Raw genomic sequence first — 26554 nt, forward strand, 5'->3', positions numbered from 1 at the left:
TGTCGCGAAAAATTCACCCTCGTCCGTCCAACGGCAGTCTAGCAGCGTCACAGATTTGCAACAGCAACGTTTGGCACCTGCAGCTGTAGAACTTTTCCACTGATTCCCCTACAAATGTAATTACCTCGGCTATCGTCGCTTGGAATACTCAAATATCCGGCACTACTCGAATTCGAATCGTGATAGGCGTTTCGCGTGTTGTGAAAAGCCAGTTAGCATGTGTCCAACCGAGGTATGTATTCATGTGTCGCTTTAGCAGACAGGAATCTGCTGTAAGAATGACATTCCTGTGATTTCAACTCGTCAGAGCTTTACCGGAGATTATCGCTAACGATATTAAAATTTTACGCAAAGTCTACCTCGGGTGTACATTTCGCTGATATTAGACTCTGTCAGCGCTTCGAGCCTGCCGAGGTACATAAAGCCGTTGCAAATAATACAATGTACACACTCGAGTGTACAATGAAACCTTCTATTGTCTCAGTCCCAACGTCGAAGAGCAACAGATGTATAGTTGCTGGATCAACAATCAGCAGATCGCGGAGCCGATAGACTTGCTCCACTTGTGTGCCCGTGTGTATCCTGAAGGAAGCAAGCCCGTCGTTTTTTATAGGGATAAGACAATACGTCGAAGAGTTAAACGATCGAAATCCACCCCGATCATCTCTCTTCAATTTTTCCAATCTAATGCAGCGTCCGTATTTAACTCGGCGGACGCCTTCAATATAAATACTGAAATTTCTCTAGGAAATATGTCTTCATCCTAATTACCGCGTTATAGTCGTCGCATGTAGTTAATTTTATATGACATAAAATTACGCACCGAATTTTCACCCTCACGCTCCGACGATGCATACATTAAGATTTCAGCGGAGGAACTGTTGAGTCAACGTGATTCAAGTTGGTCCTTTGTGTTGACACAATTTTCCGATAAGACATAGAGCTTTTTTCTGATAAAATTTTGCTCTTTAAAATTATGCTTTCACTTCGTCTAGCGTGCGTGGAATTTTGCGACTGTGACGACTCAACTATTGTTTAACGTTATTACATACAAATTTTCGAGTCATCATTGAACGCTCGAGCTATTTCAACAAGAAATGCACGTTAAGCATAATATCATTTAAATTAGCTCGGTACTTTTGAAAGTATGTTACCATTTTATCGATTCAACTCGTACAACTTCCTTACACAGCTCTTAGATAGAGTTAAACAGGCGGACGACTTTTATTTTTCCCTGCTGAACTTTCCGCGGACACTTTTTACCGGAATAAATATACATAAGGCAAGTTGGGTAACTAACATTTGGTCGTGAAGTGCCGCGCAAAAAAGAAAAATGAAATATCGCCTAATTTCGTCATCCTGCGACGGTTCTTGCATACGCATTTCCGAGCTTAATAATTCTCCAATATTTATAACGCGACATGCACTGTCGGAAACTCATGCGCTAAAACTCCTGCAATTTTCTCTTGCACATATACGAGTAGCTAATAGCCAACATCTGGCCATTTGAGGGATTTAAGGTCAAAGTATAACAGAGCAGTAAAGTTACACCGGTTCGTAGAGAAATGCTCACGGTTTGTAACGGAGCACGACTGATACGCGTTGGCTAAAGGCGTACGATAATAAGCTCGAGGAAACTCCGGAGCGAAACTTACACACATCAAGTGTCAAGAATGGAAATTCATTTAACGAGACAGCATCCTGCAGGGTTGAAATTGCGCTTAACCAGAATTAGCTTCCGCCAAGAATCTTCTTAGACTTCCTCGTGGAAAAATATATGAAGTGTGAAGATCCGAACACGTCTCGGCATTAAATTTACGCGAGTATAACTAATGGAGTTGTTACAACGGAGTAACCCGGGAACAAAGGCCGACATCGTCTGCGTCGTGCCAACTTCCCAACCCTTGGAAGCTCGAGCTCCTCCCTGAGGTCCTTTTCGCGGCACGAGGGTTGTATGGAAGCAAGACTGCCATCGTCCGACCGCTATGTGCGTTTTTGGCACCAACCATCAAGGGACCGAAAGGTCTTTTGCCCACGACGCTTCGTTATTTGGTTCTTCTTTTCCGCCTGAAACCCCCTCGTTCATTTTGAACTTCGTTATACGCTGGATTTCGCGCAGCTGTTGGAGGAGAGTAATTTTCCTTCTTCGGAGAACTGTATTATACGGGATACAGATACCGAAACATGATTCGCGTCTGCAGTGAATTCCCGCAAGGCTTCTAACGAAACTAGGAAATAGGAGAAGGTTCCGAGTTTCCCGTTTATCCGAAACTACGTTGCCGGTATATATTTCTGCAACCCAAACTTGTATTTCTCGGTCAAGAAGGCCACGGCCAATTCCCCACTCCGTTATTCTGGACGGGAAAATTTGATGTAACACAAAGCGATGAGCATGAAATGAGAATCCAGTGTCCTGTATAACTTCTGGTTCATTCGCCGTTTTCTAACTCTCCACTCTTCATCCGCTTTTTTCGGTCTTACATAGAACTTACGAAAAATTTTTACGCTCCCAAAGTCATGAGTGCAATTGCTTTTGAAGCTTGTTAATTAACGAAAATCGAGGGTGGATCGCAATCGGAAACAAATGGTTTTCGAAGTCATTCTTTTCTCCATTTCGCTGAAGACTCCCCATTCTTACTCGGGACGATTCGTGTTCTATAGAAGGTGGATCAATACCCATTGTGAAACGCTTTAGAGTACTTTTGCTGTGCACTTCACCGGACAATTTTGAGCTTGAAAAAAGCTCAATGCATGACGGTTTTTCTTCATAGGTAAATAATAACAGTAAAAATTCATCGGCACTGTGAAATTACCGTGACAAAGTCAAAACTGTAGGAACGCTGATGATTGCTGAGTTCGAAAATCTCTTTGTGTAGTTATACAATCTGCACCAGGCATAACGCGCTTTATGAAAATTTCAATGTTCCGTCCACAGTGGGTCGGCATTGTCGCGATAAAGAGCGAATTAAATAGAATTCGCACAGTTTGAATAGGAAGGTATTTGCATGCATATGAGAACGGTGAACGTTCTTGAAAGAAAAAAAGAAGGGAGAAGAAGAATATAGAAGAAATAAAAGGCGAGAAGTGGGAACGAGCGGAAGAAAGAAGACTATCAGCCATTCTTCGCCACCGATATCAGGGGTCGACAGCAACAGATGGCAGATCTAATAGCGAGAAGGATCGCTAACTGACTTTCGTGTAGTTGAATTTCGTTGAATTTGTCGCGGTGCCAATTGGCACAGATCCAACGTCCCAAGTGTGCTATGAAAGGTTTAGGGCGATTATCGTGCAACAGATACGGACACTTACCACTTGTTACGTTATCACGTTCGGACAGAATATTTGTCTCGTCTCATCAACATTATTCAAAAGCAGGACAACTTCCCAAACCCGCCGACGATTCTGTGCCTGGCCAGATACCGGGACAGATCGGAGTGAAATATTACACGAACGAACTTGTGGCATATTGGAATACACCAAAGTTGGGATTGGTTTCCCCAGCATACACAATGTGTAACAGTGTATGCAGGGACGTACAATAAGGGCTCATATTAATTTGAGAATCACCGCGGGACGGTAAGCAACCAAAGGCTGTCTATTCTTGCTGATCTATGCACGTGCCTCGGGCATTCATACACTGCGACACAAGGGAAGTTCTCCCCTCTCTCTCTCTCTTGCTCCCTCTGATATCTCCGGAGTTAATCCATCCACATAAATACAATACACGTTCATTCACATACGTGGCTCTGTTTTGCGGCATAATCACACCTAGCAGGTATTCGAGCAGAAATGCGGATTGATGCACAAAAGTTATTCAAGAGCTCGAATTATACGCAGGCAGAGAAGTTTTATTCCGTAATTGAAATTGAAAAAATTTACGGCTTGAAAACATCAGCATGGACTGAAATTGTGAGTTTGCAAGTTGGCTTTAAACTGAAATTGGATGATTGGAGTGGTCATTGAGGTGGGAAAAAAAGCCAATCGGATTTCGAGGTTTGTTACACGAACGTGTAATCTCATTAGAATCTCGTTACTATAAAAAACACGTGGAGAGAAAAAGACTAACTCGGTTCCGCATCGACGTTTCATGTGACATATATTTCCGATAGATAAAGATAGATAAATCAATTTTTGTACACAGCTAGTGTTAAATCGGTAAACAAATTGCCCCGATTCTAGTTAGATAGTACGTGATAGTATCTGGGTAAAACGATACATCCCGACATCGTTATCGATGATTTATCTTTTGGGCAATTCACCGCAGGTATAGGTACAAATACTTCATGGAATTTGTGGATTCGACGGGGGGTCGCCGTCGTCATGGGATAAAATATCCAACGGTCACCGAAATATTTTGGGTAAACCAGCCTCGAATTCCATGGACCTTATCCCACCCTCACCCAGCTCACGTACGCTTTGGCTTTACTCCAGCCTCCTGCCTCTCGCTCCGGTTGCCCGTCTGTCTTCAGATTCCAAGAGAGCTGACTCGCTTCTTGACTGCGTGGTCACCAAGGTGAGAATACACGAAGGTTGGCCAACGATGCACGGCGATGCTGACAGCTCAAGAGATGAGAAATACCTTTGAGGGCAGATCCAACGGAAAGAACAACAACCTTTTGATACATTGCAAAATTTGAAGTAACCGCGCTGAATTATCTACAACTCTATATCCCATTGCAATGTATTCGGGCGTACTGCGAGTGATGATGATTCCTATCAAGGGCTTCCAACTTTGAGCAATGCTCGTGATAACTTCTCATCGCGCTTTAACGGGTCCGAACTGTCTGTAGTCCAGAGTTGGAAACTCATGCACACACCTTCAATTTGGTTGCTTTCATCCGGTAGGACGGTGTAACAAGGGGAGTATTTCGCGAAACTCGGTAGGGACCGCATATTTCCATCTGGATAAGGTCAGAGTTTAGACGGTGCGAGACATCTGGCTGGTGTAATGACTTCTCGTCGCACCCAGTGAGACCAGAGTCCTGGAGGAACGGAGCTGGACTATTCGAGGTACCTACCCTGAAGGCCCGCGTTATTAAGGACGGTCTATAAATTACTTTCCCTACTTAAGCCAGCTCAGGCGTGGCGCCTCGTAAACCGCGGACTCGTACTACTGGAGGAAATCTCGTACCTACCAACGCGTATTGATTAATCTGACAGAAACATTCCTTATGCATCGGCATTCGACATGGTCCGCGATCCACGCCAGACACACGCGCGGCATGCTTTGATTTGACTTGCGCACGGCACAATTATAATATAAGCGCACCCGCACATCTGGCGATGCTTGTGATCGCGAAAATGAATTCGAATGTATGCCAAGCGAATTACAAGAGAGAATTCTTTCGCTCGCCAACGTAAAGTTCAGGTCAGTTTTCAATAGAGTAAGGGGTCCTTGGCGTCTAAAACCGGCCAAATTTTTTACTCCGAGCACCTAAGATGGAACATTCTAATCTCGCGGGCCAGGAAGATAAGTTTTTTTCTAAGAAGCGAAGCAGGGAAACATCGGGTTGCCCTGGGATTTTACTGTAACGAGATCGAATCGCCTTTATAATCCCTGAGCACTGTCAATGCGACGTTTTGTAAATTGTATTACTCTTTCTTCTATGGATACCGTTTGATGGATGTGTAATAAAAAGTCGTTGAGCTACGTTATGGGGAGTTAAAAGGAGGAATTTTGCGTGATAGCGCGCATTAAACGAGCTCGAAGTATAACAGAGACGAGCTATGAAAAATATAATTTATATTCAAGTCTGGTCGTAAATTATTTCACAGTTTTCCAATAACGGGACGTGGTGTCAATTATTACCGATCAAATTTCTTGCCATTTGATTCGCTTTCAATCTGTATGCCGTAAAATTGCAGAACAGCTTTACCGTATTCAGGTCGCCATTTTGTCATCAATAACATCAACGACTTCCTTTTTTATTCGCAGACTAAGAAAATCACTCCCTGTAGAATTACACGTCGTTATTTACTCACTAATCTTCCGACATAAAGAATCGTTAGTTGTTCGCCTGACTTTTCGACGACTTTTTCCGCTCGTAACAGTCAACTACTTACCACGTAATGGCTCGACGTGGGGTGAATTCCCCGAACCCATTAGGGACGCATTTCTTGTCGAGCAATTTTATTGACACTCCAATAAATACTGTGGAACACTGGCATTCGGAGGCTCTCCAGAAATTAATTTGTATCACTGCCAGGGACAAATTTCCGGTAAGCGATTGTAATTTCAGAGATCAAAAGTTAAACCTGATCCTTTGATAAACTGTTCGAGAGGTTTACATTGGAAGCAACAACGTCATGTTCCACAAGTTATATCTTATTGTCAGAATTGGTTGAGTAATAAGTAAAGTTAATAATTCAGGTTTCTCCATTTCCCGCTTGTTGCAGTATATTCGGCCATGCTTGGATCGATTCTTAAATACCTGTATAAAAGTTCTCTGTACGTTAAACTTTCCTTGAAATTATCACTTGGGGTAAAGTTTTATACATGTAATTCGTCTTGTGCCTGCTACCTATTTTCCGCTGTAGTACAGCGCACCGGAAAAATTTGAATTCTTAAATGGCGTTTTCTCTCTCCAAAGTGAAACGGATCAGAATGAGTAAGGTAAAGTTTGGAATAACCACGAATGGCTAAGAAGGCCGGCGTCTCAGAGGAATGTAACGCGCAAAGTATCGCCGTTAAGAAGACTTAAGCTCGTCTTGTTGGAACGCTGATTGGTTCGTTAGACTAATTTCCTCTCCGCAGCCTCCATCTTGAAAAGATTAGCCGAGAAAATGCTCGCTGCGATAGCAACTCGCCAATGCTCTGAATAGTGAAAATCATAAGGAACGTACATAACTCGACAATCGCATTTCTTTTTTCGCCATTTTAATATCATCGAGACGCCTCCGGCAGTGGAGTCCAGAGGGCGAGGCGTATATTTCATCGTCAAACGGAAGCTTCGGCGTCGGCAAAAACGGTCGGAAGCGCATCGAAGAGGTTTGGAAAAGTTGAAAGTTTTCTTATCTCTTTTTTGCCCCGACATCTACGCCGGGTTTACACCAGCAACGAAGCGATACGCCGGAAAGGAGGAAAAAAGCACCTACGTACACAAGGAAAAGCTCTCCGAGGGAGCTTTTCTTTGGACCACTCGATGGAAATGTGTGCCGCTAGGTACGCGTGAAGGCGATTAAGTGGATTAACGCCGCGCCGGTGTCATTCAGAAACGTGATGCTCATCTTGCAGTGCTTCGGTTGAGTGACAACCCTTTCTCGGTAACACGTTCGCGGATATGAGCCTCGAGTAAATTTAACGTTCCTCATCGAAAATCACCGTTTCTGAGTGGGTCGTCATGCCGAGAGGCGACATCAGCGATAATATCATCTCCTAAGTGGAGGGATTCGCGGGAATATCGAACACAGCTTGTATTGTGATCCGGTTTTATACTTTTGAGAAAAGAGGCCCACGAGTCTTCGGGATCGATAAATATGGTAGTATCGACTCGAGCTTATCGATAATCATATCAATTATTTATACTGTCTACGGTAAGGGCAAACAAATAATTATAATTCATTATTATTGCGGCACCGATTTGCAATTCAGTACCGTGGAATTTTGTTTACGACTATTTCATATTTTCAATTTGACGTCAGGGTGACTTAGTGGAATGTTCGGAGGGACTAAACCACATATGTCGAAGTCGTTGTTAGATGAAAACACAGCGTATCGTTATTCCGTGTATAATCAAATGCAATGGCTTATATGATCGCGGAGGATATTAAATTACACAGGGATTTCATGGCAGTCGATAGCCGTTGAATATATATGTATTCAAAATCGATGTACACCTGACAAATTTTACAAGTTATCAAAAATAGTGTCAATAAATCTTCGCTAAGTTCACGTCACGAGGATCGTTCGACGTGACTTTAAAAACGTGTCGGGATATTTACAAGTTACTTTTTTCCCATGAATATTTATACCAACGGTTATTCATCAAGCGCCACGATCAATATTTCAATACGTACACTGTATATTCACCGTGTATAAATACGCGGAATTTTACAATAAATAGCTATGTGATTCAACGCGTGAGTTATGCTTTTTCACGATATAAAAATATCACGCTATATTACAGGTACCGATTTTGACACTGTATCGTAAACCTGTACCAGAGGCTGAAAGTTTTCTCATGTACATGATTTTCCACTCAAGGCAGGCGCCTTTTGTTATTACCATTCGTATTGCTAATTTGCTCCGAAATTTTCAACTTTCATTATGTTTCAAGACTTTCGAAAAGTTTTCCAATTCACCTCGAGTCACAGAGCCTTCCGTACTTAGTGTTCATCGCCACAAGATGCTCGACAAGTTAAAACTTAACCCTGGGTCACCGAGCACAAACGAGTTATCAGAAATCTTGTCAGACAGCAGAAATGATTCGTTGTCAAGCACGTTAAGCATGCGTGCATCGAAAATAACAACGTTGCTTATGCAAATCTTGTCAACAGCGGGGTTCGCGTTAAATCCGTAAGTCACATCCGATTATAACAATTACGATATTCCATACATAATAAACTATCCGATCTACGACAGGCTTTTGATATCTTTCCGAAAATAATTATATCACATATATTTAAACTGACCATTTTCAGGGCAACGAGTGAAAAATTTGTTTAATTAGCACAGTTGAGATTTACTCGAGATAAATGAATCACTTTATTTTGTCCGCATATTATCATTTACATTTATGAATATTTGAAGCCGAATTAATTAACGCAATCCATTGTTTTTCTTTTCATTACCGTTGTGCTGTATGCATAATTCATTCCGGTGAAAAATTATTGTCCACATCAATAACTCATTACGTCATGTACATATTTGTATATGTATCGTTCACGATTTTATTTCGTATCTACTTATAACATATGCAGGTCGTACGTATATGCAATCCGAATTACGTATTATCTCCGGCTGAATGACCTGAATCAAATACGTATTGCATCGATACACGTGGAATTTACAATAGATCTGTACGTATTTTCTCGAAAGGTACTCGCAGTTTTCGATAAAAATAAAAATAAGACGGGCGTAGGTGTTTGGGATATTCGCGTAGATAGCTGCTCACGTCGTAAAGTACATAGCAGCATGGTTATGCTTTTTTTTTCCCCATTGCCATTTTCTCTTTCCTTCAATTTTCACCTATCTTTTTCCTTGCCGAGTCCTCCATCCGCAAATAATCAGGCTGAAAGCAATCTCTCGAACAACAAGCACCCCTTGCACGCTTTATACAGAAAGTGGAAAATAATTATGTTGAAGTGAAATTAAATTTGAATCGTATTTCATGACATTTTCTTCGAACGGAGGCACTGATCGATGGTCGATGTTGCAGCAAATTAGGGCGTCGTTAAGCACAACCTCGTAATGTGACGTCGCAGGATCCCGGTGGGTATTAAATCCCGTGGCGAAGTTCTGGCGGAGAGAAAAATGGTAAAAAAAAAATTCAACCAGAATTAATTTCATAATTTATATCAGAATATTAATGACGCGTTCAATTTTCTCGTGGCTGTAAAAATTTGCATTCTTCCTCCGTTGACCGAACTAGGTATTAATCTTTCCTGTAAATCTTGAGAAGTAAATTTCACGAGCCTTGAAACATTGACAAAAATTTTATCAACAATTAATTATCACTTTGCAATTTATGATGTGAACAGCTCCGATTGAGAATGAAATTTCATTGTTCGTATGTATACGGTTCATTTAAAGGCTTTTCCGTCGCGAAAACAACACGTCTAATATTCGAGCTAGCGAGTCTCTGGCAAAGAAACTTTTTCCTGCATGTTTGCATCACAAAGGATAAAACTTAAACACAAAGGATCACCACGTTCTAAGGGAATGCTCGTCCAATATTCTAACAGATCAAACCCTTCTTCGAAGATTATTTTTTTTCTTAACAAACGAACGAGCTTCCACAAAAATTCGTGCGTGAAGCTCAACGAATTCAAATCACAGGTTTAGCCGAGCTTTTGTAATTTGTTTATTTTCACCGATAGAAAGTATAAATTAGACCGTGCTTTCCAAATACATAAGAAGCGGTAGCAGGGAAAATAAATAAATCGCTGTATGGCTGGGAACTGTGAGCGTAGCTATTTGCATATAATAATAGATTGGTCAGTTGGGTTTTATTCGTGTCAGAACCTACTGAGACGCATTCAACGAGCTTTAGACAAAATTGAAACGCTTTTATATGGACCAAGGAACCAAGGAAATCACGGCGCTCTGATACACAATATACGGATTTGCTTGAACGCGGAATTTAGTTATTACATTATACGCGCCATGTATATCGTACATATAGGTAGCGAATGGCCGCTCCTTCCTTCAGAAATTCTCCGCCAGTAAAATCGACTTCACCTGTCCATGCTCATGCTCTCGAATAAATTGCAAAATTATCAAAGGAAGCTGTAATGTATCGCTTTATTTCTTGATTCTGCACAAAACTTAACTGACCTACAAAATTTCTTAAATATTCCTACATATGTAATCTCTATACATGCACCTAATAAATATTCTCAACAGGCGTCACACGAAAAAACCATCAGCCGTAAACACATAATCCGGCAAACACATATAAGTTGGTAAAACATATCTTGGGTGGGCTTGTAAAATGGATTTTGTCAATCTTCCTCCGTTAATCAAGAATCTGGAATACGGAAGTGAATATTGGAGTGAAAACGACTGTCTCCGTTCCGTGATTAAGGATAACCAACCATATCATACTTGAGTCGCGCTACAAGGAAGCTTTTCGAATGTTTGAAATGCAGGAGACGCCGGCAGCCGGCCTGCAGACACATTCTTGTCGCTAGTGGCATCCGGCCTCTTCACCGTCTGTGGCTATTATCGGATTACGAGAAAAAGTAATTTAGAGCTTGGAGATTGAAAGCGGTTCAGAACACTCAGAACTCCTCGTAAGCTTCGTTCCAGATCCTGAAACGATTTTCCGCTTTCGTACTTTGCAAAGCTATATATTCGCGGTAGTCTCATTATTCTATTTACTTCCAACTGGTAACTTTTTTTTTCCAAGTTCCCCGTTTTTTTCTTTTCTTTTTTGTCCTATTTTTCGCCCCCTTTCTACACTATCCGCGAAAATGCTTTATTTCCATCACCTCTCTGCTGTTCGCAGGCTTGGAGCCCCTGCATTTCGCTGCATGTGGAGACTATAACCGTCGTTCAAATCAGCGTTAACTTAGTTTTTCGAGGTGCTATTAATCGTGTAACGAAAAATTGGCCAAAGTTTTTCATCTCTCGTATTATTGATCGATTTAGACAGCGCTTTAGCCTATACGAGTCAGGTAACCGTAGCCGAAGTTTTGAATTCCAGTGGGGTATCGAAATTCATGTAACATCACCAAATATTGAAACCACATCACTCGCAGATGTGTTTTTCTATCTAGCTTCAATTTTCTTTCCGCTCACGCCGAAATACGGGCTATGAATTGTTCGTCGTAAATTTCCTAATCGAAGCGGGATATACGAGTATACGATGTACGCGTCGCTAGAAATAAGGAGGACTAGATTCTTCCGGAGTTGAGCGATACCACCAGATACCAAAGAAACTGATACCCCTGTCAGATGTGTATAATACATCTAACTGTGAAATACCCACTTCACTTCCGAGGATCTTTCAGAGGAAACGATACGTATTATTATAATAATAACGGAAATTAGTCAAGTACCGTGGTATTTCGGCCGTTAAAAGTCTTTTCATTGTTACATATCACTAGACGGGAAGAGAAGTGGCGACAAATTGTGTGCTCGACGTCGTACTTCATCGTTTGTATCAAGTATGACTCATTTCTGGGCTTCTTCTTGACGCAGTCATTTTCTGAACATTATCTAACGACGGTCACGCGTTAACGAGACTTCACCAAACCACGTGCATTCCAATCGATTCGAATTCTGGATCGAGGATCAGCGGTGGAAAGTCGGTGCAGTTGATCACCACAATTCTTGATATCGAGTAGCATAACGATACTCCGAGACTTAAACGCTGTCTCTCACGCGGTTCCCTTCAAGCCTGACTGATGCGACGGGTGGTATTAAACTTTAGCCATTCCTCTTGGTACTAACTTCGTTTTGCGACAGGACGGTTACGCTTTATGAGCGGAAAATAGGGCGGCTGCTTCGCCTTGTGATAGACGAAAAGATTCTCGGATCACTTAACGACTTAGAGTAGAGTGGAAGTACACCTGGGGAGTGAAACGCGCATTGCCATGACCGTAACAGGCGGGGGTCAAGGGGGAAGGCGGAAATTTGCTCTCACTGATAATATCGTCCGACAGAACTTTTACCACGGTGGAGGAAAAAAGCTCCGGCGCACTTTCGCCGAGACCTTGGACTCTCCTTAACTTCGGCATCATCAAGACATTTCAGCTTGGTCTACGTGATCGGAAAGAGAGCTTTTCATGTAGGCTACGATGCCCTTTTTTCTACTCAGCTACGGTTTCTTGGATTTAACCCTGGTAAACAGATGTTGTTGCTCTATTTTTGTAGAAATACAAAATTCCTTCCCGATATTCAAATGTCTAAATCCAACCTGACAACGAGGATTTCATCGTATTCAGGAATGAGATATTCATCATTCTGAATTTTACGGTGTGAGCTATAGAATTTTCAGTCTTTTAATTATAAGTTGGATATTTATATATTTTTTTTTCTTGCTTCAACTTCAACTTTGCTTGAAGTATTGAGATTTTTTTTCGCGAAACATGCTCCGTAAATCGAAGCAAAAATTCATCATTTTACAAGCGAATTACATGGAAGGCAGAGTAGTCAAAGGTTCTTTGATACTTTTCACATCCATCAAATATCACCCAAAATCGATCTGACGCTTCGGGAAGTACGAAGAAACGAGCTGCTGTTGACGCGGAAATTTTTATACATGAAACTCGGCTTTCGATCATATGCGGGATACCACGTAGATACCTGACATAAAATAAAAGTGAACAGAAACGAATTCGCGGTAAGAAATAAATAAAGGCGTGTGAATAGAAAACCTGCTTTGATCAAGTCGACACGCTTTGAGCTCAAAGCTCCGTCGAATTCGCACGTGCAATGTGTCTCTGCCGGGCATTTATTCGTTGGAAGAGGCGAAATTTCGCGTCCAGAGCTACGTACTACTCGTCAAGATAACGACTACAAAATATGACCGCTAAGCTCAAGGAGGCATAAAGGTTTCTTGCAGGATGCTGCTAGGCGGCATTGAACCCTGCATTATTGTACGGCAGGGGCCAAGAGCTCTGCGGTCAAATGTCGTCATGCATAGAAATTTCTTTATTTAAGAGGGTTGACTGCTGGAACGCGAGGCGTCGCGACGCTGACTCAAATTCCGGGGATTGTGGAAACGATGGCATCCAGAGGCGGAGCTTTTCCGGCGAATTCGATGACTCCCGTTGAAAGAGGACAACGAGTCCCGGGGATGGAGTTTTCATCGCAACCCATTTTGCGATTCGTCGATAGGCGCAGCCCGAATTTATTGCTATTCGTGAAAAAAATACTTGTACGATCCTTATCCACATCAATCAGACCGGTGCAGGGATCGTTTCTGTCTGCAGAATCAAGCTGCAAGCACAGGATTAAAGCTTGAGGAAAAAACCTTGCAATAAAGCGGTGCTTTCGTTCGGACAAATGGGGTGAATATATGCGTTGGAGAAACTTTTACAAGTCTGCGACAGTGCGTGCCTCTTTTTCTGTAAATTTTTTTCGTTGGGACTTGTTTATTGCATTCCTTGAGAGATTTTCTCTCACTGGCTATTAAATTTCTTCAACTGCAGTCATGTCTCCGATGTCAAGACCTCAGTATTTAGAGCACGACAGAGAGACTCTATAGAAGCAATTCTAAAAAGAATGTCGCTTCCAGAGATAGAACAACGCCGGAGAAAAATCTGGACGGACAGAGATGCTTGCGCAAGAAAGGCGGGATAAGACGGGATGATCCTAGATTGATGCAACTCAGGTGACGCGCTCCTCCTCGTGTTCTAATCTCCAAGATTCATCTCTCTTCATTTCCCCCGTCGCGTCTTCACGCCTAAAAGAGTCAAAGAAAGCTTTCGGATTTGTAATTCCGCGATATGCACCTAAGATATTCTACGACCCAGATGTCGAAAATCATATTGCACTGTTCGGTGTGGAAGATTTTCTCTTTTTCCTTCATTCCTCTCCCGTTTTTTTTTTTTGACCAAACGTAACTGTCGCACACTAGAATCATCCGAGCTTTCATAATCACGATTAATTCATTAACGTCTATCTACCGGCTGCATAAGCAGCGACTTATACTACAGTGAACTCGTACTCCGGTAGTTTGAAAGTCGTTTCGAGCTGTCTTCGAAGTTGGCAGAACTATGCGCGACGGCACAGTTTACTCGTCGTCACTTTGAGAATTTGAAATATGACCGTGAATAACGGTCGGATGGTGCCGACGTATCTTGCGAAGGATGCTTCAGTGAATCAGATCGACGTTGACACGATCTCGTGATCGAGTTTACACGCATAGAGACACGCCTTGGCGCGTTACTCATCATCCACTCAAACCAAAATGGAATTTGCTAGTTCACCAGTCATAACGGCGTCCCACCTTCTCATGCATCCTCATCGTCATCATCATCCCTGCACGGCTTGTCGTAAGTGTAGAGAACCGCGTGTCAGCTTTCTTTGAGTCGGTGCGAACCGTATTCCTGGTGACGGTTCCGAACGTCACGGGATATTAGGAGTAGTGCCAATATGGACGGTGCAGATTTCATCTCCTAAAATGTTTGCCTTCTCGTGTAAGCAAACGCTGCAGCCAGTTACCCACAGCCGGATACCGTAGATATACTCAAATATCAGATCCGGTTGCCGAGTTTGCCGATCAATAGCGCCCGGATGATCCTCAACTCATGACACGCGATGGCGTGTGCTAATTTTTTCCATCCCCTCTCAGACCAGCCATGAGTAGCAGCTTGGCCGAAAATGTCTCAGTCTTCTGGCCGAATTGCCGTATCTACGTCCTACACAATGCGAAATGGAACGGAACGGAACGAGAGCCTTGCTTCAGACGCAATTCTACGCGTCACTGGCTACCTAAGTGATCGTCGTCACCTTGAAACGCGGGTGATCCCTGTTCTCTCGTTTATGGGGGGGCGTATTGTAGTAGATAATTGATATTTATAGCTGTGTTGTAAGACGAGCCGTCTAGCGTCTTCACGATGCGGTTTGAAGTTACAGATCGGTAATAGGCGCGCTGTTACGGTACACCACGTGGGGCGAGACCCCAGAGCCGTGTCGCCGTCGGGAAGAATGATTAAGAAGGGTGGTTTCACCCTTTGCCGCTTGATTACTAAGTTAAATTTGGATAGTCGCTGTTGATACCCGGGTAAAATTACGTGAAGTGAAAAAATAGCATGTCCAGGTTCAATACACTTTTAGTTATCGTCGGAATTGAAAAATCTAACATCGTCACGGTACTTTCAGTTTTCAGTGCCTGTTTCGTAATTTCAGCAAATCTTAACGCGTCTTCAATTCATAAGTCACATAGCATAGTTCAGACGCGAATCATTCTAGTTCCTGCGCGAACTAAGGGTCATAATAGAACGTGTATCAAATTTTATCGCAATCGCAGGCACAGTTTTAAAGTCACCGTGTAAAAAGAGCCGAAACACGTCGTTTTGAGTAAAATAAGTACCTACAAAGTTGAACAACTTAAGACAATTTTTCGCTCAAAATAAGGACAAAAGTATAGTACTCTTCTATAGTACTATAGTACTATAGTTAACTTAAAAGTCAAAGTCGAAATGGTGATCAGACCCTTCTTAATTGATAGAAGGGTGCGAGGTGAAAGTTAGCGATTAGATCCTGTAAAGGAGACTACTCGTGGCCAGAATCCAAGATGCCTACATAATCCTCAAACCTCTACTCGGTTCTGGAATAACAACACCGAGTTCTACCCCGCGTCGGTAAATCTGGTAAAATATTTTCCAGAACTAGGCACAGCCGTATACTCTCATCCTGCCTCCTTTTTCCGCTCATTTCTTTCCCCATTTTCTTCGTGATTGTTTCAGTGTTATTCCGGGCCGTCAACCGCCGCTCACGGTTCCCCGACTCGGTACATTTTCCCGCCCTCGACTATCCGAGATTTAAATAAGCCTGTCAACGACACCCAACCGTCTTACACTTACATTCGCGACGAGCCTAAGTCGCCTGATTATTTTATTCTAAATACCATAAGCCTTGCCCCGCATACCGGTATAGTCGAGGAGCTAATCCTGCAAGTTAGGAGATAAAATCTTTCCCGTAATCAACGCCGCTAATTCGTTCCTTCGTCTTCGTTCGATCCACCCCGCCGTTGAGCGCAATCTTAACCAACCTTTGATTTCGGCCTTTCGAAAAGAAATCGTACAGCTATAACAAACGGATTTTGGCAGGATTCTATCGGGGCAGCAGGGATTTGGGTCTCTGGATCAAGAGGCATTCGAGTATAAACCGGTCTCGATGGGTATTAAAAATACACCGGCCCTTTTATCCCTGGTTTTGAGAACTTACAGCTGTATCTCGAAGGTCAGTGGGGTCGTAAATTCCGGCTCTCGTTACTACTCGCCGCAAATATAGGAGAACACTTCAACAAAACTATAAACTTTGTGATAAAAATTTCCAAATTTTGGGTGTTGATAAGAATTGTAAAACTGAGGATCTTCAACTCAGTTTTAATTTACCATATTCGATGTTATATTACCCTAGATTCCGGTCGTATGAAAAGATAAACGTCAAAAACTAAAATGACCATGCAACGGAAGGGTCAAGACATGAAATTTTCAAACAACCGGAAACTCGATCCATAGAATTTCAAAGTATACTTACAAAGATAATTTTCATCGTATAAGATTAATTTTTTCTTTTTCCAGACCATCCAAAAAACCACTTACAGATTACAAATTATACAACGTGTTTTCGAATTCGTCACCTTTACATTTGTAAAACCGTTCTTGCAGTCATTTTTGACAGAGTTTCATGCCTATCCCCCAGTTGAAGGCATGCCAAGAGTTTGGGGTCGTAGTGGCGAACGAAGCGCGTCCGCGGAGTTGAACGAGGGGTGGGGGGTTCGGGAAAACGGCTAGGGGTTGGAGCAGCTGAGAGCGGAGCGACTAGGTCAGACCGTCAACGACAGCGGCAGTCAGTGTTCGGTGGAGGGCGTGTCTGCCCAACGTGCCATTTGCTACTTGTCACACAGCACATATATTTTTGTATATTAACAACTTCCACCCGATCTTCACGCCGCTTTAAAGCTCCTTTCGATCGCTGCAACGATCGCAATTGTATATCGGGAGTCTCGTCAGCGGTGGAAAGAACCGATGCGACGGACTTGTTGTTGCTCTTCGCTTTGACGGTCCGCATTCTTGATGGTAGGATAACGGGCAAGAGGGGGAGGAAGAAACGGAAGAAAGAAAAGGAAAAGAAGGGAAAAGCCCATGTGATCAGGATCGTTGCGTCAGTGCTCTCTATCTGTCTAATCTCTGTCAACCACGCTACGCGTGCTTTTAGAGGATCCCTTTAGTCGTCGGGGTTTCTTGGATGATATGCCACCATGAAGTCGAACCGAGAGTAAATTTCATGCGCTTCTTTACCATGGTAACATTCATTCGAATTTTTCGATCATAAAACGGTATATGGTAATATTGAAGATTCGTTTAAATAAGCTGTATTTGTGATGTTAATAATCCTGTGCCAAGTGTCTTAATACATATTAAGTGAATATTGAAATGTTTAATAATCGGTGTATGATAATCCCACCAAGCTCTATGTCGCCCCGTTAGTATTTTTTCTTCTGCCTTCCCGTTGTCGCGTGTTATTCAACTTAGATCGATCGCTAACAATACCGATAGTTGTATACGCAGGCTGTTGATGTTGTCGTTGTTGTTGCTGTTATTGTTATTGCTATTTTTAACACAGTCTATAATATTGTCGTTGAAAAATAATCGTCATTATATTGTGATCCCGTTAAAAGCAAAGTTTCCAAAGGCCTAATAATACCTATACATATACTCGTATAATATTACAAGATGCATACACGTAGCAGTACCTGTGACAGTATTGCATCGTATTTTTAATCAACCGAGCATAAACCGTATGTCCTTAATTGTCAGATGCTTTAATTGTGAATCTATTGTGCGGACTCTGATGTTTGGTAACTCAGCGAAGCTTTCGCAAGACCAAGTAAATCGTTGTTTGCAATATTTTTGGTGAAAAAGTTTTCGAGAGTGGACTCTAGAGGAAGAAAAAAACTCCCACGAGTGGCACGAGAACATACAAGTGTCATTCGAAGTGCAAATAAAATTGTAGGTGGTTGAAGAATTGACAGCCAATTAATTTGCTGGTTCGAGAGGCTCTCGAGGTGGCTTCGAGTGTAACTCGGTTAAAGTGGTGCTTCGGAAAGGTACGGCGCTAAGAAAATAAGGTACAAGATCTCTTGAAAGAAAACGAGATAGCCGAGTTTGCGGATTGTGAGTAACTCGAGGGAACAGTAATCCAAAATTTAATACGAACAGGGGGTTGCGTTGACTCCGTTCGTCGCCATCAGGCGAAAACTAAAATGTAGTCTCAGTACGGATAATGAAAAGTCTTCTAACGTGCGGCCGACATGGTCATTCTAACCAGTGATTATAAAAAAGAATATTCGGGCCAATCGAACGTCACGGGATAAAATTGGAAACGGGGAAGCTGAGAGTGGACTCTGAATAGACAATAGTTTAAAGCGGTTTCCTTTCAAAATGGAGGTTGCAGCGTCAGCGGTGCTGGATGGGCTGAAAAACAATCGAATCGGCAAATTGGCGCTATCGCGATTTCTCTCCCAAAGTCTGTAAGTAAAACCCAGCAATGATTCATCGTTTTCAAATCACTCAACTCTACCCACAATTATTCGAACAATTTAAGATTCACCTTATCGATCCAAGTTGGACGACACAGAAAGTAAGATGTAATTCGCGGTTCTCCGAATAGATTCGAAGTTCGCGTAAGGTCAAATATTCACTTTACGGAATAAGATAATCAAATCAATGAAATTTCAAGAGCACGTGGTACGACCTTGCATTATACGCGTAGGCGGGAGAAACTTGTAGGATTCGTAAAACGTCCAGAATTGATTGTCTGCAATTTCTGGAAATGGCAGTATATGGTTTGTCGTCGTATTCTCCCTTGAATAAGTATAGAGAGCGTCGAGCAGGGTGGAATCGCGCAATTAGGGAGAAATATCAGGACTCTCAGACGGCGCCGAAATTCCGTTATAGATCCACCGGTTTGCGTACTTGATAAAGAAAATGATACACGACCGACATTCGTCATTTTTCTATCCAGTGTCCGGTCGTCGATTCGCCAAATTTTTTGCGAAAGATCCTGCAGAGGACCCGGCTTTTCGTCAAATCTGAAAAACAAATTCCGGCTGAAAGGAACAAAGGTATCCACAAATCAGAAAAATGTATGGTCAAAGGATTTGAAACGTCGAGTAGAAGTACTGAGTCTTTGGAAAGTTCTCTCTTCAATGCTCTCCACCGTACCCTGCATCAGCCTCTTGCCTCGTGCAAAGGATTGTACCGTTGATAAGTTTCGCCGAACCACCGGTCGTAAATAAGGAAAGCACTGGTGTACATAGGCATGCTCATAGCCACGGCGTATCGCTGCCAACTTCAAGTATAATACTACATGCTAATAAAAGATAATATGGAAATTCGGGCGACTTAATTCGCGCTTGAGTCACAAGACATTTCAGTATGCGAGTTTCAAACCGAGTCTTTTTTTTATATTAAGGCATATAAAGCTTTTATCTTATTGAACTTTACGCTTGCTGATATATTTCTCTCATAATTTTATTTGAGAGCCAATTTGTATCTGTATATTTCTTTCTTAGGTGAAATTACGTTTGGTGTATTCTTCTTTGTTACGGTCTTTTGAAATTTCTTTTTTTCTCCCGTTTCGCTCATTCCATCCATCCGGCGAATCTCTTTCATCATTTTTGGCCGCACGCACCCCCATTTCGTAATGTCATTTCGCAATGTGGTTAACGCACTGTTACAACATTGTCACCATTGGGTCTACTTGTCGTTTCTCCTGATTATTCGACGCTCATTTTACCACACAATCAGCTTCAATTCTCACTACCGTTATTCTTCTTTCGTACGTCTACTGGTTTCTTACTTTCCGGAATTATCTGCTGTCTCCGATTTTGCTATATGTATGTATGTGGTTCAAAAAGCGAAGGTGAAAAATTTCCCCGTCTCCACACGATTTTAACGACTTTTTTGTTTGCACACTTCGCTCATGCCTGTATTCCATGCCTATTTATACGCCTAGATACAGTAATGTTTCAAATTAATGCCGTGGGCTTCCGGCTAACTTGTTTTCGTTTCGAAACAAAAATGCGAGTTTGATTCTGTACAAAGTATGTAACAATGACGCCCAATTTCTCACGTCGGCTGTATCGCCAGTCATTGTCACCTAATCCGTATAGAATAGAACTCGCATTTTGTTTCAAACAAAAAACAAGTTAACCAGATGTCCAAGGCATTACAGAACATTACTGTACATATACAACCATTGTTATATTACATCTTTTACATATTCGATTTGCAGCCGAGGCAAGCCTGTAAAATTTATTTACCTACAGCGAATCAACAGTTTTCTAACACACTTTGCATTTTCTAGAACAATCGGATTGCATAAGCACTGAGTTTTCATAACTAAAATAACTGCGAAGTTAGTATAAATGAGGAGTGTGAATATGCCCAACTCTGACTCTACCGCGATTTTCAAGTGGCAATATCATCGCTGTGTTGTTGCCGAAACTTTTCTATCCTATGATACTCATGTGAGCGCCTAAAGTGTTTCAGACTACCATTTGACCATCAAAACTTTGCAAAATGAAAGTTATCATCATGGAATTTTAGCGTATTAATTATCTCAACTATACGACCAGGAATAGCTCGTCTTGTTGATCCTTTTTTTTTTAAGACACTCATGAAACATGCAATTTTATTTCATCGAGGCAAAGTTGAAGCCGTATCGGTTGGATCTCATACTTCAAAAAACAAAAAACCTCATTTTTCTGATCAGTTGTTTATTTGAAGAGTGCGAAACGCCTGTTTTGTTGAAAATTGAAATAATAAAAAATAAATTTTCCTGGTGAATAAATGAAAACACCTGTAAGACAAGAAAATAATTCATTACGTCATATCAATATACCCACGGGCATAAAAATATTTTTATTTGAAAATATCAGTTTATTTGGTTATGTATATTTATACCTGTGAATACGTTATCTCCCAAAAGACACATTACGACACGTCTCTCTTCGGAGAGAAGAAAAAAGAGAATATGGATTCGGTTGTAAATACATTTTCTGGTCTACCACCTGTGGAAAATGTCTTTCTTCCACCAGAAAATACGAACAATGTATTTATAAATTCTCCAAAGATCATACAATGCCACGATTGCGGTGGTTTTGCCACAGTCTGCATGCTCGGATATATAAAAATAGCCTTGAGAGGGATGGATATTCGAAAAGTGGTTGGATTGAAAATTATGTGTTCAATTGGAAAGTGGCTGGCTGGGATATAATCCACTCACCGTGTACTGCCAACCAATGGCGAAGTGCTCTCCGGGTCTAATATCGAGGGATCAGGACTCTAACGCAGGGAGCCGTGATATCAGTTACGTAAATCTTGACGGCGTGAAACATCGCGATATAATAACCCCGAGGCCTCAATAAGCGGCCGCACCCTACCGAATAACCTTTTCCCGAACCACCGCGGCGTGGTTTCTGTGGGACTTTTTCGAGCCCTAATCTTTGGGGTTGCTCACCCCCGCATGTTTATATAAAGCTGTACACGTGTACGCAGGATACCGCGTGAAACACAATTTTCAAAGATGATCTTAATGTCCCCTGATTTTGTACGAAAAGCTCTTGGGTGAATTGAGTTTTCATATAAAACTTACGGAGCCTCGGTGAACGCATTCTGCTTCCCCCGGGAAAACTTATCTTCATCGACGTGAATACAGAGAAGGATAGATTTTTTTCTAGGGATAAGATCAATCCCAGCGATAAAGCTCTTTCAATAGTCGATCTTTTTTCCGAACTGTGCAAATGTATACTTTTCCGTTATTCTTTCTGCTTTTTTCCCCTCCTTATGATACGGCTATCGGGTTGCAACAAATTCGTCTATATTTTTGTCTCTAACTCAGCCCCCGTTTTGCTCCAATCGGACAATTTGATATAGCTAGTCGGCTATCGCTAACAGCTTTAACGTTCTGCACATTGCATGGGTCATATAAATCTTCTAGAACCTAAAGTTGGCACGTCCTGAGCACCTTACGATCGGAGCTTGTCGGGCTTTGAGGGTACCGAAATTACGTTGATCAGAAGTATGCTCGCGAAGTTTTAAACGCAGCTGCGAGTCCATGTGTGAATTGTAGTCGCTACGAGCAACCAACTAAATTTTCAAGAACTTAAATACGCTGCATGGCCCTAATACATATAATATAATAAAGCTTCACACTAATGCTCACAGATTAAGTTATTAAATGTGTGAAATTTTGTGTACAATAATTTTTTCAATTATATACCACTGTGAAACGTTCCATCCGCATCGAAGATATATAAGAATGAAAAATTTCAAGTACTATATTCACGTTTAAACAACGTGAAAAGCACTTCGAAAATTTGGAGCGAAACGTTGATGTTTCTTCGTTGCCCGCAAACGGCGGTCTTCTCTTCTTTGTCAAAACAATTTTCCTAATTGCTCTTTCCGTCCATTGTATAAAAATACTCGAGAAAATAACAAATTCGAGGGCTGAAGTCAGTCGCGTACTTAGGGTTACGTATACATAGGTACACGTACATACAACGTGGATAAGTGATCGTCATTGTGTTATCGACAGGGAAACACCATTGCACATACGTTAACTGCGAGGATTGAGTGCCACGTGGGTGTCCACAAAGAGTCACAAGTTAACGTTAGTTAATATTTCGTCGCTATCTTCATTGCGACATTTCATTCGCCGGTTTAATATTCGTCAGTGACATTTTCGTAACGTATCTATAAATGACGTTACCTGTGATAACGCGCCGCGACACGAAAAATTACGCAAACTTAAACTGCAGAGAATGTTTAATCTTCAATGAGTGATACTGGCGGTGAGTTCTTCTAGCAACACAAAGTTCGGTTATCCTTGTTGGGTAACAAGCTCGCTGTAATATTCGTACTTCTTGCAAGTCTCAGTTTTATTTATTTTTCAACCCGTTAACAATTTTGTCCTAAACTGATAGCCAAGGCAGCGTTGGGATTAAATAACTTGGAACTTTCGATTGAACTACAAACTCCTGGCGGTTTTAAAACTTGCCCGGGAGCACGAAATCTTCCGAGTTCTGTTCTCGCTTTTTCTTTTTTCCTCCTGCAGCGTGAAGGAAACGGAGCTTGTATCTCTGCGAACATTCTAAAAAAAAAGCAAACAAAAAAAAAAAAAGGAAAGTATCTTCCCAGTTTAAGCGGTGGGCCACCTCTTGAGTACAATATCTATCTTACCAATGGGGTGGGGGACAATATCTGTACCATATTTTTGCCGTATATACGTTAACGACACACGCTACAGTGATACATTCAACATCTATTTTCAAAGGGTGTATAATACCTCGTGCGAAGAAATACTGGGTGAGACGGTGTAAAGCTCAAATATAATATAATAAATAACCTGTCAAGTCACACCTTGCTGACGCTCATCACATTCACTGATAGAACTGGAAAGATGATATTTGATTTCGTGAAGAGAAGACGAGTAACTCGAATCATCATGCATTGTATTGAAGTTCGAAAACAAATTTTGGACGTTCGGATGTTCGGAAAGTGACGTCACCCAAATTTTTTTTCTATTGACGTCATCGATCTATATAGACGAAAATCAGCTAGCCGAATTCCTCAGTCCGGAAACAACCGCGCAGTAGCGCGGACGTATGAGAATCGCGCTTCGCAGATTTCGAGTACCGGGTTCTCTACCTCCTGGATCCTGCGTTCCGGGTCCGCTTCCGGTGCAACCCGAGTTCCAGGACAAGCGCTCCGTAGTTTCTGCGCTCCAGGTCCGCTGCCTGCTGAAACTCGACTTCCAGGACAAGCGCTTCGTAGTCCTGGCTGTCCAGGTCCTTGACCTGGTGACTTTTGACCAAGCTTTATCATTGTTGAATTTCTTTAAATGATTTTCCTCTCTCAATTCAAGGGCATACCGACTGAGGTGTGCTGTGATATATAGAATTCATTGCACGTTTATAGGTTCTTACGTATATTCAGACATTGTATCGTCCGAATATTCAAAAACTTGATCAAAACGCGTACCCAATTGAGTTAACGATTCTAGCAAGAGCCCAGCATAACGCTAATGATGATCTCGTACACATATTGTAACAATGTATTTTCTCACGTTATTAACTGGACGTTAAGATTTACGATGTAAATTATTGTGTATGTATATTACGATACATACGAGCAGAATTATCAGGTAATGTGTTAATTTTTAACATTCTACGAATGTACGCTAAGCTACTGACAGTAAGGCTTTATCCAAACGAGCACAAAAACCAGCGACACTAAGCATCCGACCCCGAGCGAGGATTTTAAAGCTAGTTTTCCATGGAAAATCAAGACACGCGGTCGGATTTAGAGAGAATGAATGTCAATTTTTCAAATTCACTTGTAATGAACGCGTCGTAAAATTCTTCACAACTAAATGCAGAAGCATCGAATTTATTCAACGCAGACAAAGTGGGACATGAGTGGTCGTGTATATCCCAGCAGCTAGAATCATGAATACTGTACAAACGACGAAAATATAATTAGTCAAACACTCGATGGTCTTTTTATCCCAGTGAGATCGGATTTTGAGTGTTGTACCGTTGCAGGGTGAGACAAAAGGCATCAATATTGTATTTTCGCAGAATCGCTGTGACATAATTTCACATATCAATCTTTAAACGGAAACTTGTGCGGAAGGGAAGAAATATAAATTTTCTGCACCGTTCCTCGAAATCCATTCATTCTCTTCCACCGAATAATATCCAGGCTTATTTACTCTGTACCCTGATTAAGAATCACCAGTGCGTTAATAGAGGTTTGCACGTCTTTTGCAGATTTACCTGTCTCGCTCCGTAAACTAATCGCTTTAAGCGGTAATAATACTTTGTGTACACGAAATCAAGGGTTATTTTCTTCAATTTATTTAAGAAAAATTAGTCAACATTTTTTGATATTGTTTTTCATACATGCTAATGTAAGTCGTGAAGTACAATTTTTGTTAAATGAAGGGGGGGTACAACTTGGATGGTCTAAAATTATACCTATGTTGAGGATTTTTTAAAAAAGAAAATGTAAACACTCAGCGCAATTTGAGTTTGAGGCCTTTATCATTTATAGTTTCAAGATCATTTTAGAATTTTTTCATTGAAATTAATGACAAAATGGCGGTATGATGCATATAAGTAGCGGACGACCACTAGATTTTTCAATTTCGATCCCAACATTTTTTTATACACGTTTTTTAAACAATTTTATTGCCGAAAATGAAATTTTTTGTTCATAATCGTATATATTTGAAAAAAAATTTTTCTCAACTTTTGAACTACGAGTTCGGACCCGAAAAAGTGTTTTTACTGAAAACAATTTTTCCAGCTGTTACAAGTTAATTTGAAGGAAAAAGTTTTATTTTTATGAATAAATCGATCACAAATTCGTCGTAAAATCGTTAAATTTCATTCAATCGAAAAAACCCTACGCACTTCACTATAAAATATCATTATAAAGCTACAGTTAAAATTGGGAGTTGATCGGTTGAAAATTGAAGGCGCAAGCTGGTCGCCCACCTTGAGAACCATAGATTTGAGAAAAAACATATTCAGAGTTTCAAGTATTAACATAACCAAAAAAAAGTTATATTAACATATATGAAAAACAGAATTAAATCATATTGATTAATTTTTCGTAAATAAATTAGAGAAAATAATCCTTGATTTCGTGTACGTGGAGAAATATTACCCCTTAATAAACCGCAAGCCATACGAACCTGTAAATACCGTGAAAATATATATACCGTATACATACACACCCCATAAATTTTTCGAGTATGATAGTCGCGGTATTAATTTCGTTCCGCATCGCTTATACAAGTGTACAAGTTTTAATTCCGCTAATTTGTACGCTCTCTGCCTAGTTTTCGCGTGGAATCACGCGTCGTCTTCGATTCTCCGAAGCTACATGTATCTGTATAATATCGCGCGCCAAGCCCTTGACTCGACTAATTAAAGCGCGAGCAATTTATCCGGAGGTTTTCGAAGCACGAGCCTTGACTCGGAAGAAAATAGAATAAAAGGTGAAACGATTCGTTATATATAATAGCTGCTGATCCGATCGACGGTTAAACAAACGTTAAATCCACGAATGGCAAATTCTGTGTGCTCAGCAACCTTCGCAGCTATATGTTAGCATTTTATGTCACGTCAAACCGACGCGT

The 26554-nt window shown here is 41.3% G+C and overlaps 1 protein-coding gene across 5 annotated transcripts in view; it reads left to right on the forward strand.

Moving 5' to 3' along the window:
* The window catches only part of LOC124180943 (synaptotagmin-7), a 206071-nt gene that overhangs the window by 114002 nt on the left and 65515 nt on the right, over window positions 1-26554 (forward strand). The window contains exon 1 of one of the 5 annotated variants that reach the window (XM_046566915.1): window positions 17215-18872. The exons of the other annotated variants lie outside the window; for them this stretch is intronic. Within the exon in view, the coding sequence (XP_046422871.1) occupies window positions 18784-18872 (89 nt within the window). The 5' untranslated portion in view covers window positions 17215-18783. Of the gene's footprint in view, window positions 1-17214; window positions 18873-26554 lie in introns of those variants that run through there. 5 annotated transcript variants of the gene reach the window in all.

Source organism: Neodiprion fabricii, chromosome 4 (genome assembly GCF_021155785.1).
Source record: "Neodiprion fabricii isolate iyNeoFabr1 chromosome 4, iyNeoFabr1.1, whole genome shotgun sequence".
NCBI lineage: Eukaryota > Metazoa > Arthropoda > Insecta > Hymenoptera > Diprionidae > Neodiprion > Neodiprion fabricii.